Here is a 14,593-nt window from a genome sequence, read left to right as displayed (position 1 = left end):
TCCTCTCCTCGTGCGCCTCTCGCCCGCTTTGCGCTCGTCGGCCTCGTTCTTCACCTCTCTTGAACTCTTTGGCCTCGGTCCTTTGACGGCGTGCGCCGTACGGCTTTTCTCGCGTCCCTTTCACCTCGAGCTGTCCACCTCACTCGCCGGTTTGACCTTGTACCACCTCTTCGGGCACCCACTGCGACAATGCCCACCCAAATTAATCCCAAAATAAATCCCATGTCGGCCAGCATTCCCATCCGCATCAACACGGCAGAACCTCCCTTCTACCGCAAACAACACAAACATTCGAGATCCTCCTACTCGGAATCCTCTCCTCTAGCTGGCTCTAGGAACAACTCCCTAACATTTCGCCCTCCTAAGCGATTCATGTCCTCTCCAGACAAGACCATTGCCGTCATCAACGCCAGTGGCCGTCAAGCGGCTTCACTGATCCGTGTCGCAACTGCCGTCGGATACCATGTTCGAGCCCAGCTTCGCAATAAGGAGGGCGTGATTGCTACAGAGGTCGCGACGAATCCAAATGTCACCTGTATAGTCGGTGAGCTTTACACCAGACACCAGCCCACAGAAGCCAACAAGGATGTTACTCAAAACGGCCCTCTCTCCGGTGTCGGTGTAAATCACGACCTCATCAACAACCTCTTCCGCGGCACTCAGCTCGCCTTCATCAACACCACTTTTTACGGCGACGAGCTTGCCATTGGCAAGGCTCTTGCTGACGCTGCCAAGAAGGCCGGGGTTCAACACTACATTTACTCGTCCATGCCCGATCACGCCGCTTACAACAAAAACTGGCCCTCCCTTCCGCTCTGGGCGGCCAAGCACAAGGTTGAGGACTACGTGCGCCAACTCGACCTACCCGCCACTTTTGTCTACACTGGCATCTACAACAATAACTTCACATCTTTGCTCTACCCGCTCTTCTGCACCGAAATTCAAGACGATGGCTCTTTTGTATGGCAAGCGCCTTTCCACGAAGATGCGAAGCTCCCCTGGCTCGACGCCGAGCACGATGTCGGCCCTGCCATTCTGCAACTTTTCAAGGACGGCGTTTCCAAGTGGCGAAATGAGCGCATTGCCCTAGCGTACGAATATCTGACACCCAAAGAGGCTTGCGAGGTCTTTTCTCGCGGCGTTGGTCGCCCTGTGCGCTATGTCCGCGGCCCCATCGACATCAAAGTTCGTATTCCAGCCGGCTATAGAGAGCAGCTGGAAGCTTTGGAAAAGCTCTTTAGCCCCGACGAGAAAGACCCCAAGAAGCAGCCGCCCTACTTCGGCTGTGCCAGGTTGGAAGCCAACTGCCCCGCTGAGGCGTTGGAACTATGGGAAGGGCCCCGCGGCCTCGAGGAGTACGCTCGCGAAATGTTTCCTCTCGAAGAGGAAGCGAATGGCTTAACATGGATGTTCGAAGACGACGAAACGGATGGTGGTGACGAAAAACTACAGTACGCTACTGTAGCGGTCGAGCAGCTGCGGCTACATGACGACGACGCATTCGATTCCGACGACGACGAAGAAGACGGCCTCGTCATGCGGGGCTTGAAGCGAGACGAAGAGCAGTGGCTAGCATAGCGCAGTAGCGCAGCCATGCCAATAATGATTCCTTATATTGTTATAGCAGCATATTATTCATGTTGAAAAGAAAATGATGAAATTGTTTTACGGAGTTTTTGGGAATGGCACAAAAATGTGGGTTAGCACTAGGGAGACAAAAAAATAAACCGCTTGTAGTAATACTATGTATTATCTACCATATTCCTTTGTTTTCTTCATCATTATCATCTTGATAATTCGCTTTACCATTCTCAGCTTTCTTATCCTTGTTCACACCAAAATACTTGCATCTTGTCCCATCGTCGGTCCGACTGAGCAAGTGGACAGTAAACAACAATCTGCAGCGTTCCGCTATCATAGGATAAAGGTATAGAAAAAAAAACAGAAACAGTACAAACTAATTAAGTGGCACTCTTCTTATCCAGCCCCTTTTCATCGAGCGGCGCAAGCTTCTCGTCGCTATGCTGCTTGTCCATTTGGCCCTCGGGAAGCTCATTGAGCTCGTCTTCATGGATATCCAAGTCTCTGAACTGAAGGTAGAAGCATGTGCCGGCAATCACGGCCAGGATGGCGACAATGGAGTAGTTCCAGACCAGGAGCGGATCCGTCGAAAGACCGGTAAAGGCCTGGCCAATGGCGGAGGCAAAGGCGACGGAGAAGAGAGCAATGGCCTGGACCATGCTGCGCATGTTCTTGGGGGCCTTGGAGTAGGCGTACTCGAGCGAGGTGATGGAGGCAAAGACCTCGGAGAGGGCAATGAGCACGTAGGCGCCCGTCTGGGCCCAGACGTTGATCTCGACGGGCGGGCACTTGATCGTTTCTCCGGGGTTGTTGGGATCGGGCATCGTCTTGGAGGCATACTTGCCGCAGGGGGAGCGTTGGTAGATGTAGTACTGCACGACGGCGGCCCAAATCATGGCGGCGGCGCCGACGAAGAAACCAGCGGTGATTTTGCGAATGGGCGTCACGCGGAAGCCAGCCTTGCGCACGGCCGGGTAGATGAGGAAGTTGTTGAGGGGAATGAAGATGAGTAAAGAGAAGGGGTTGAGGTTGGAGAGGATATCGTTGGGGACGCCATGGCGCTGGAGGACGGCGGCTTGCGAGACGAGGTTGTTGTTGACTGCTGTTGTTAGCTTCTTGTACTTGGGTAAGGAGGCCATGGGAGAGAGCAACGTCAGGACGAGGACGCGGAAACTTACTTTGGTTGTAGCAGAGCCAGAAGATGGGGTACCAGCAGAAGACGGCACAGGCATTGAATCCACGACGCAGCTCGTCCACCCACGCATCATCAAAGGTCATCCACTTGGGACGGCTCTCAGCGGTAAAGGAAGAGGGCTTGACCGCTTCCCAAAACGTTCCATCATGCATGTTGCGCCAGGTAGACATGGGGTTGATGGACCAGCGACCGCGCTGGGCCAGGAAAAACGTCTTGAAGGCGGGCACCATGACGGAGCCGTCGGGCGGGCGATGAATGTAGCGTTTGCGACCCCAGAACATGACGGCGGGACAGAGGGCGAGCATGATGGTGGGCAGGACAAACGAGAGCCAGAAGCCAACGTACTGCTCAGCGTAGACCATGGTAATTTGACCGACGAGGGCGCCCACGTTGATGAAGAAGTAGAACCACATGTAAATGCGCTCCGTGGTGATGGCGGGGTCGACAATGACGCGCTCGCCCGTCTTGGGGAGTGTCTTGACATAGAGCCGCTGGTCGCCCAGCTGCTCGGCGATGAGACAGGATACATTGGGCTTGAAGCCGCCGGTGCCGAAGCCGATGATGATGATGGCCAGGATCAGCAAGCCGAGCGAGGCCGACGAGTTGACGATGATGGGCGGGATGGCCGAGAGGATCAGAAATGCGTGGCCGATGAGATCGACACCGAGAGCCCAGCTTATGGTCTTGAAGCGGCCCCAGTGAGCATCGGCAACGTACGCACCGAGAAGAGGCATAAAGTACTGCCAGAACTGGTTGAAGGTGGTGATGCCGGTCGACGCGCGCTGGCCCATGCCGAGGGCGCCGGGCTGGTCGGTGGACGCGCCGGTATTAGAGCCGGGCGGGAGGGCCTGCTGGATGAAGTTTGTGACTAGGCACAGATTAGCACTAAACCTCGAGGAGACAGGGGGTAGGGAAAGACTTACAAACGACGGTCGAGCCATAGTAAGAGAAGCGCTCGCAAAGCTCGATAAAGGCAATGGTGTAGAGCTTGATAGGGATCTTGTCAGGGACACGGCGCAGAGTTGCGAGCTCCTCCGTCGTGGGGCCGGGCAAGTCCGAGTTCAAGACATCGCCAGTGACCCGAGCATCAGCATTGGTCGCGTCTGTTTCGGTGACGGCGATGAGCGAGCTCTTGGGCTCCTCTTGGGCTTCGGTGGTGCGCTGCTCGGCACCCACGATGGGGTCGGCAACAGCATCACCAGCGGCCATTGTAGGTGTCGGCGATGGATGAACTGCTTGAGAGACCACAGACTACCGATGAAGAGCGAAGAATTTGAAGTAAGAAGATTTTGGAAGAGTGCCAAGGGAAAGGAAAGTGACTACCTATGCAGGATGCCGGTTGTCTTATATGATGTATGCGGGGTGTGTCACTCCGAGGCTGACATGGAAGGTGCAGCTGCTTCGCTCCTTCCCGAGACAAGGATTGATTCTGGGGCAATGACCGCATAATAAATACAAAGACAGAGACAAGTACAGGGAGAGGTGGACGGGTAGGAGCATTTTTTTCGAGGCCTTGCCGGGGTTGTTCACTCGAAAAAGTCAGAGCCCCGACAAGGTTGCCAAGTAGACTGGCGTTGTCGGGATCGATGCCCCATGCGGATTTGGCCTTGGCTTGTCAGCTGGTATTATACTTGTGATTTTTTTGTTTTTTGTTGTTGGAAAGAGAGAGCTTGATTTTCTACTCGAGTGTTGAGCTGTCTTATTGATCATGACTGTACAAGTTCAACTGAACCTTCTCGAGGTACATGCCTTTCGCTTCACCCCTACGAGGTGTGTGGGGGAAGCGACGCTTATCGTACTGTAGTTGTGACATGATATTCTAAAGACTACTTTTAGCTCTCGTCCAAGGTCAACACCAAGGGCTAGGCGCCAATGTTAGGCGGAACTAAGTATATATATATATATATATTACTATTTTATATTATACTATCCCTAAAAAGGGTAAATAACGCCTATAGGGGCCTTATAAAAATAAACTAAAATATAAAATAAAAATTATAGGCTTATCTAATAGGTCTTATAAGGCTTTTACTAGTTAATTATAGGGTTAGTAAAAGGCCTCTTAGGGGCTAGTAATACGTCTAGGTAGGAGAGATTAAGGAGGAATATAGTAAGGCTACCTTAGGTATATCTTACTAAAAAATAAGCTATCTTTAGTAAGCTTTATATACTCTAGCTAACTAATACTAATAGTTTTATTAATATAGTTATATTAGCTAAACTATAAAGGTATTATCTCTCTTTATATCTTCTTATAGTAGAAGATATACCCTAGGGTCTTTCTCTTACTATAGTTATATATAAGTATAGTATTAGTATAGTAGAAGTGTTTATAATAAAGAGTAAAGTCTTTATAGCCTATTTAGGCTATAAAGAGGTAATAGAGTTTAAAGTAGATTAGTGTCTTTAACTCTAGGTTTAAGGTATTCCTTATTAGAAGGTTAAGTAAATAGTACTTATTAAGTTAATTAGCTTACTATTAGGTATTAAGCTATCTAATAGCTATATTAGTAAGGGTCCTCTTTATATAGTTATATATTAGGATATAATTATTTATTAGGGGTCTTATAGCTAAGCCTTCTTTAACTAGGTAGTTAATAATCTTATTACCTAGTATCCTATAGTACCCTAGTACTTATTATACCTATATTAAGGTATTAGCTATCTAGGCTAATTCCTAGAACTTTATTAGTAAGCTATAAGAAGATACTAAAATACCTCCTCTTAAGCCTATAATTACTACTATATTATCTAGATAGACTATTATCTTATCTATCTATAGTATAGTATATTAAATAGCTATTTAGAGTCTATACTTTATACCTTCTACTTCTATATTAAAGACTTTATTTAAGGGAGTTAGTCTTTTTCTTTAGTATATAAGTTTAGACCCTTAAAAGAAAGTATATCCTATCCCTATATTACTATTCTTATTTATTAACCTATCTAAAAAGATAGTAAGGTACTAGTCTATTCTTATTTATAGTTATTATTAGAAATCTTTAGTTACTATAGTCTTATCTTAGTAAGTATCTTTTAAAAAGTATACTAATAGCTATAGTAGTAGTCTTTTAAAGGCTAAAATGCTTTTATAGGCTATTATAGCTACTATTAGCCTTTATTATTATCTTAAGCCTATTACCTAGTTCCTTCTCTTAAAACCCTTAATCCTATATACTAGTAGGTACTTCTTATTAAGTAACCTAAGTTATAATATATAGTAATCCCTTATTTTATTAAAGAGTAACTATATTAAGGGTATACTTACCTTATATTAAAGTACTATTATTAGTATAGTTTACTATATTAGGATATAGCCTTATATTACTATAGTTAGGTACTTTTATATCTTATCTAGCTACTTTAATAGCTTAGTTTAAATAGGGTTAAAGGTTCTATTATAGTTCTTTTTATAGGAGGGCTTTATACTACCTATATATTAAAGTTCTACCCTAAAGAAAAGCTTTAAGATAACTATTATATAGATAGCTTATCTAATAAAAATAGGGGTAATACTTTAGAGTACTTAGCTAAGGCCCTTAATATACTATATAAGTATCCTTACTTTTACTATATAGTCTTTAATATAATTCTTAAAATTTAAGGAGGAGTCTAGGTATATACCTAGCTACTTTATCTTATTCTTAATAGGTACCTTATAGTTACTATAGTATAAGATATCTATATAAATCTCTTACTTATATAAAAAGAATATAACTTCTATCTTTAATAGGTCTAGGGTTATTTTATTATCTTTTATTATTATAATTATCTAATTTAGTATTTATTATATTCTAATAATAAGCTTAGTATAATCCTAGCTAGTTAGGAGTATACTATTATTATTTATATAGCTATATCTATATACTCTATTATATATATATTCTATACCTAATAGGAATAAGATAGATAATACTAGTAATCCCTAGGGGAGTCTATACTCTAGCTTAGTAAATTTACTTTAATAGTCTCTTATCTATATTCTTACTATTTATCCCTATAAGAAAGAATTTATTTATTTTAAAATACTCTTATACTACCCTTAGTAGGTTATAGTAAATAGGAGCTAGAGGCACTATACTATATTAAAGGCTCTTTAGATATTAAAGGTATAGAAGATAATATCTTCTCTAATAGCTATTACTAGCTTAGTATTATATATTAATACTTTAACTATATCTATTAATAATCTCTTTAAGAGGGCCTTAGCTATTATTAAAGGTAGTATATTATATTATATAACTACCTAGGTAATCTATTATATAATTAGTTATTCTATACCCTTTCCTAGGTAGGAAAGGAGGAATATTAATAATAATAATTCTTATATACTAATTAGGCTAAATAACCTATCTAGTACCTCTACTAATTATAAGGTAAGGAAAAACTAGAGTACCTAGAGGAAAACCTTATCTATATTTATAAGATCCTTTATAGTCTTATTTTAAAGTATATAGGGGTTTAGTAAGACCCTTCTTAATACTATATACTAGGTTTTTATCTATATCTTAGCCTATATCTAGCCTATACTACTTTAGCTAGCTAAGCCTATTAACTACCTTCTTTCCCCCTAGGTTTTTATCTATATTAAAGGGGTTATATCTAATCCTATATATCTTTAGACTAGTTAAGCCTATTATCCTCTTATCCTCTTAACCTCTTAGTTCCTCCCCCTCCTTTTTATTTTTATCTATATTAAGGGGAGCTATATTTAGCCCTATAAGTCTCTAGGCTAGTTAAGCTTAACTACTATTATAGCCTCCTAGCTTCTATAATACTTTTACCTCCCCTCTTTCTTAAGAGTCTTTAGCTCTTATCCTTACTTACTATCTTCTTTTACCTTTAATACCTTATACTTTATCTATATAAGTCTAAAGTATACCCTATAAAGGATATTATAATAGTACTCTTAGGGTTACTTTTAATTCTTATTATTATTAATCTATATTATATAATAGGACTTAGTAAATAAATAAATATATTTTCTTTATAACTATTAGCTTTTAATAGGGGCTAAGTAGTAATTTTAGCTATACTCTATTTAAATACTTATAGTTATTATTATTTTTTACTAGCTAGTATATAGCTAGTAAGTTATTATTTTAATTCTATTTATAGTTAGTAGGACCTTATATAAATAAGTAATTTAGAGTCTTACTAGCTATTAGCTAGTAGCTAGTAAGGGATAAAAGGCGTCTTTTTTCTTTCTTTTCCTTTTCCTTTTCTTCTTCTTTTATTATTAATATTATCTTCTTTATTTTTATTAGTATATCTTCTTTCTTTTCCTCTTTTACCTCTTCCTTCCCTTTTATATCCTTTTTTCTTATATTTATAGCCTTTCCTTATTAAATCCTACTATTCTTTATTAACTAACTTTATATAATTACTTTATAATATCTTATTTATTAACTCCTATTCCTATATTTAACTAAAAGAGGGTTTCTAGTCCCCTTACTAATCCTTCTAGTTCCCTAGCTATTAATATTATAATTTCTATTTACTTCTATATATACTCTTCCTTACTTCCTAAGCTCTTTATACCTACTAATATACTTTATTTAATAGTTAAGAACTTATAAGGTATTATATCTTCTTTTATATTAAAGCTTCTATATAAGTCTAGGTATATAGTTCTAGGATATCTTATAAGGAGTATCTTTAATTAGATTTACCTTATTATAGTTTATTAGTCTATTACCTAGTTTTCTTAATCTATTTTAAGTAGCTTAATTACTTTTATAAGTCCTTATTAGCCTTTACTTTATTTCTTACTTTTACTTCTTTTTCTTTTATTCTTTATTAACTTCTTATCCTTTTTCTAGTTTTTTTATAACTTTTAATATTATATTATTACTTTTAAGGTTCCCTCTTTTTCTTTTATTAGTCTTATAAAGGCTATAAAGACTATATTACCTACTTTATCCTTTTTAATCTAAAAACCTAAGAAGAAAAAAAGAAAAGTAAATAAAAGTCTAAAAAAGAAGCTAATAAAGAGAATATATTACTTTACTTTTATAAATATTAGTCTTATATAGGTTCCCTATATAAATTATTTACCTTTTATAGATAAAAGGTAGTTAGTTTATTATAAGCTAAAAGGTAGGTCTTTTTACTTTATTTTCTTATTTAAAAGCTAATTAATATAACTTTAAACTTAAACTCTTATCTTTAGTATATAGAGAAAAAGCTTTTTTATCTTTATATCTATATATTTATTACTAAGTCTATTACTACTATTTAGTCTTAGCTAGTTACTTAATTTATTTTTAAGGCTTTAACTTAACCTTTTAATATAACTAATAATTTCTTTAATAAAAAGGATAAAAAGTATATTTAGTTATATAATATAACTATTTATTAATACTATACTATAGGTAGTATAACTAAGAAGTATATTTATAGTATAGTTACTCTTATTATACCCTTTAGCCTAATTCTAGTATATAAGGTATACTTATCTTTAGGTATATTTATAGTTTAAAGTAAACTAGTAAGTATTCTTAAAGGACTTACTAATAATATATATATAATATACTCTTTATTTATAGCTTTAATTAATTATCTTAAGCTTTAATATAATACTTTTATACTCTTTAATAGGTTTAATCTTACTATTTATAATAAGGTTATTAGTAGTAGTAAGCTAAGGTTATCTAAGTTACTTTAAACTCTTCCTAATTATACTATTATTATAAGTTTATCCCTAGTATAATAGATTTTAAAGGAGAAGGTTAAAAGAGCCTTTATTAATAGAAAGGGAAAGGGCTTAACTAAAAAGGGTATTAAGAATAAAAGAAAGGAGAAAAGGCCCTTTCTAGATAAGGGTAAAAAGCTTAAAAAGACTATTAAGAAGGTAGTTAAAAAGGATATTATTAAGAAAGAGGTTAAAGTAGTTAAGATAGTTTTAACTACCTTTACCTTTAGGTTTAATAAGAAGTATTTTAGTTTTATTCCTTTTTAACTTTTAATAAATATTATTATATTAATAGGTAAAAATTTATAAGAATCTCTAGTTAAATAATAAAATATTATACTTTAAACCTACCTCTACCTATATTATTATTAAGACTTAACTAAGACTTAGCCTAGCTTATTATTCTTTATTACTTATCTATACTTAAAGGTATTATAGCTATTACTATTTATAGAATTATATTATAATAGTTATTATATACTTTAGGTAGTTAAGAGCTAGGAGAATATCTCTCTAGTTCTAGAGGGGGGTTATATCTAGGCCTAGGTATAATAGTAAATAGGAAAAGATAATATAGATAGGATCTTTAAGTCCCTTCTTATATTAGTATATTAATAAAGAGAATTTAAAGACTCTTTTATTATAAAGAAAGGCTATTAGCTTAATCTTACTTATATAAAGCTATATAATTAATAAACTAATATAGTATAAAGGGAATTATAAGGTATTCCTTTTCTTCTTATATTAGACTTATAATAGGTAGTAGGCTAGGTAAATCTATAGCTAACTAACTTATTTTTAATAATATATATCTATATTCTCCTAGTAGTTATTCTATATAACCTAAAGCTACTTTTTTAGTTTTTTCTTATTACTTTCTACTATCTAGTTAATATTTATTAAAAGTCTTTTTATAAAGTATATAAAGGGTAGTCTTTATTAATAGATCTTATAGTATTATATTATTAAGATTAGGATCTATAATATAACCTAAGTAGTTATATATTAAAGCTAAGCTATTACTTTATTCTTTTCTTATCTTATTAAGGTCTAAGCCTTATAAGTAGTAAGGTAAAGGTAGATAGGGGGGATATTAAGTTTAACCTTAATATAGTAAGTAGTTATAGCTTAGAAGGCTCTTACTACTATATAAAGGTATATTACCTAAAGGGTATTAAGGGTAGTAGCTAAGCCTATTAGTTTATCTCCTAGGGTATACTAGGTAATAAGGCTATAAGCTATAATTAGTTAGATAGTATAAAGGTAAAGTTCTTTTATATATCCTAGTTAAAAGCCTTAGGCTATCCTAATAGAAGCTTTTAAGGCCTATTAAGTAAAGAGAACCTTTACTTTAACTTTAGCTATATATACTATCTATATTAATAATAGTATAAGCTAGACTCCTAAGAGTTAAATTACTACCTATAGTATAAGCTAGTAGTCTTTAAGCTAGAGGCTCTTTAAGACTATAGATTAACCCTATTAAAAGTAGAGAAGTTAGAATTTTAAAATAAAGAATATTAAAATATAGATTACTAACTATTTAGAATAGATAGTCTATACTTATTAAAGCTAGGCTATAATCTAGTCTTAGGATACTATTATACTAAGAAGGTTTATATTATTAATAAACCTTATAATTATTATCCTTTAAACCTTTACTAGGGCTTAGTATAGAGATAATAAGAAAAGAATAAATAGAATTAGTAATAAAGGGGAGCCTTATAAGACTCTTTATTAGATTTAAAGGGTATTTAATAGGGATTTATCTAAGTAGATCTATATTATCCTATCTTAAAGGTAGGTCTTTAATAAGGAAAAGATAATAAAAGGGAACTTTAAGTACTAAAGGGTAGCTATTACTATTAAGTAAACTATATTATTAAAGGCACTTATAATATTAAGTTAGAGTATTAAGGTAAAGCTACCTTAATACTAGGTAATTTAAATAAGTTTAATTACTAAGGTAATTACTATCTTTATTAACTATTATTATTAATTACCTATTTAGCTATTTAGAAGGAGCTTATAAGATTCTATTACTCTAGCTACCTAGTTTATTATAATCTTTTTAAAGAGCTTTCTTATAGTGTTTAAAAGGGTAATTAGTCTTTATTCTCTAATTAACCTATATTCCTATTCTATCTTACCTAGCTTCTATATAATAATTATTATCTTTACTTAGTACCTCTTTAGAAAATATCTTATTTATATATAAGCTATATAGAGTATTATAAAGTAAAGGTATAGTAGTTCTCTTAATATCTTAAAGAACCTATAGGGAATCCTATTAAAGCCTAAGGTATTCTATAATATATACCTTATTAGTATAAACCTTACCTAGTTTATAGTAATATCCTTTAATACTATACTTATATCTTAATCTAGAACCTTATTTACTAATAGTTAAAGGTTATAAAAGCCTATTAGGGGGTTAAGAAAGAACTTTTTTATTAAGACCTTAACCTTTTTTTATCTTATCTTAGCTACTAGGAGGTCTTTTCCTCTTTTAAGTAGTAAGACTATATTAAAGCTTATACCTTTAATATACTTTTTTACCTATTAGTAGTACCTCTAAAGCCTACCTAGTATCTAGGTAACTATGTCTAGGTAAACTTTTTATACCTAGTTCTTTACTTTCTAGACTATCCTATCCTAGGTAGTAGCTACCTAGTATACTCTCTTCTAGTCTTTTTCTATTTTAACCCTCTAAGCTTATCTATAGAGCTTTTAAGCCTTCTTTATTACTACTATAACTTTAGGTATCTACTAAGAGGCTACCTAGCTTTATAGAGGTACCTAGAGGGGGATACTTATTAATAAGATCCTTTTTAGAATCCTATCTAAGTTCTTAAATATAGTATTAATCTCTATTAGAATAAATAGCTAGTATAGTTTATTAAGATTTAAAAGAAACCTAATTATAGCCTTTACTTATACTAGGTTTATATCTATCTTATACTAGGATAGGTATATAGTTATAAGGGGGGGAATAAAGGAGTTAACCTTTACTAGCTAAAGGTAGTAGTTAAACCTTATTAGGTCCTTTAAAGAATCTAGTATCTAGCCTTTAAGGTTTAAAGAGTATTAGACTAGGTCTAATATACTTAATCTCTTATTAAACTTTTCTCTTATAATTATTCCCTAAAGAGTAATTAATACTATTTTAAGTTACTTTAAAGTAGATAAGGTCTTTTCTAATATTAGTAAGATCTTCTTATAGATATTCTAAAGGGGATAGTAAATATTAAAATTCCTTACTATAATATATATTAACTCCCTATTTAGAGGGGGAAGGAGTTATACTAAATCTATACTAGGTTTAAAGTAAATATTAAAGAAATAGACTAATAAATTAAAGAAAATAATATAGTAGCTATTCTTCTTAAAAGAGATTATATAGTCTTTTATACTTATCCTCTTATATATATATATTATTATCCTCTTATTTCCTTAAAGATATTAGTATAAGACTAATATTAAGGCTAAAGGTAGTTTATTATCTAATATTTCTTATATAATAATAATATCTAGTTTAGATTTATTATAAAATACTAATTATATTTAAGTACTATTTTTATTAATATTCTATAATAGTACTTTTATTAATAGTTATAGTATTAGTATTCTTTATTACCCTAATAGACTTCTAGGTAGCTACTTATAGGGTCTTACTAGGTCCTATTAAGAGGTTAGGTATAATAGGTATAGTAAATATAGTAGCTAGAGTAGCTACTTATAGGTCTTTAGCTAACTAGTTATTAGTTAGTTAGTTTATTACTATTAATAATAGTTTACTTTAAATACTTAGTTTTAATAAGGAAGGTATTATATTAATATCTATTTATAAAAAGTCTAAAGAAGAGCTTATAATTAAAGCTATATTAGCTTTTAGTAAGAAAAGGATTAGAATTATAAAGAAGAAGTTTATTTATACTCTTTTAATAGAGTTATCTATACTCTAGGCTTAATTTATTAATATAACCTATTAAAAGGGGAAGAGTAACCTATTTATTACTATATTTAGCTTATTAAGTTTAAAGGTAATATTAATTCTATTTAGTAAGCTAGGGGGTTTCCCTCTTAGCTTTTAATAAGGAGTCTAGAGGGGGGGGCCCTTCTAGGACTAGGGGGGGGGGCTTACTAGCCTAATAGGTTTAGTAAGGTATTATCTACTAACTAGCTTACCTAGCCTACTAGGCCTCTTTTATTTAGTAAAAAGGCTTAAGAGGAGTATAATAGGTATTAAATCTTTTATAGCTAGGTAAAAACTATTAGTTATTAGTAGTATTCTATATTAATAGCCTTCTAGTACTTTATCTAGACTAGATAGGCTTAGGCCTAGGCTAGGTATTAACCTTTATAGTTTAGGTACTTTTCTTTACTTAGGTTAGCTACTACTAGGTAGGCCTCCCTTTTTAAGTAGGTATTATTAGAGTATTAACTATACCTAGCCTTCTTATTATAGTAGTAGGTAATATATCCTATAGTATAGTAGTTATAATATTAGTAAGGTTAAATAGACTTTAAAAAGGGTTTATAGATAAAGGCCTATATTTAGAAGAATACTCTAGTATTATAAAGGTAGTTAGTAATACTTATCTTATAGACTTTAATAATAAAGGTAGTCTTTAATCTAGCTCCTAGATAGGCTTAAATAGTTTTAACTAATATAATATTTACTTTATTAGTAGCTAAGAGCTTTATAGTAAGGTTAGAGGTATTCTATAGGATCTTTAAGATAGGTACTCCCTTAATTACTATAGAGTATTCTTACTAGGTAAAGTATACTTCCTTAGTATAAGCTACTTTAACCTATTTATTATTCTTAGTATAATCCTTTACCTCTTTATAAAAGGAAAGGACTATATCTTTAGAGGGGAGTTAATAGGTAGCTATAATAGTGTCTACCTTTAAGGCCTTATTAGCCTTAGTAATAAGCTCCTATAGGTAGAGAGATTAGATCTCTTCTAGGTAAAAGTAGTAGCTAACTAGTAGCTTAGTATTATAGTAGGCTAGAACCAGCTTTACCTAGGGGCTTAGGGGCTTCTTGTTAAGACCAATAGGGTATATATAGGGTAAGAGGTAAAGTTGTTATATTATATAACTTCTATCTAGTTGTA

The 14,593-nt window shown here is 34.4% G+C and overlaps 2 protein-coding genes across 2 annotated transcripts; one reads left to right on the top strand and one right to left on the bottom strand.

Moving 5' to 3' along the window:
* Nucleotides 1–222: 222 nt before the first annotated feature.
* On the top strand, nt 223–1,578 carry CCM_07767 (nitrogen metabolic regulation protein; the record flags this gene model as incomplete). The annotated part of the gene is made up of 1 exon (XM_006672907.1): nt 223–1,578. The coding sequence occupies one exon, from the start codon at nt 223–225 to the stop codon at nt 1,576–1,578; it is 1,356 nt and encodes a 451-aa protein (XP_006672970.1).
* A 383-nt stretch (nt 1,579–1,961) lies between these two features.
* CCM_07766 (oligopeptide transporter) lies at nt 1,962–3,985 on the bottom strand (the record flags this gene model as incomplete). Its single annotated transcript, XM_006672906.1, has 3 exons — nt 1,962–2,680; nt 2,760–3,644; nt 3,700–3,985. 3 exons carry the CDS (start codon nt 3,983–3,985, stop codon nt 1,962–1,964), a joined length of 1,890 nt encoding a protein of 629 aa, XP_006672969.1.
* Between the last annotated feature and the right edge of the window lie 10,608 nt (nt 3,986–14,593).

Source organism: Cordyceps militaris (assembly GCF_000225605.1).
Source record: "Cordyceps militaris CM01 unplaced genomic scaffold CCM_S00006, whole genome shotgun sequence".
Lineage (NCBI taxonomy): Eukaryota > Fungi > Ascomycota > Sordariomycetes > Hypocreales > Cordycipitaceae > Cordyceps > Cordyceps militaris.
This window is presented reverse-complemented; position numbering and strand designations above follow the sequence as displayed.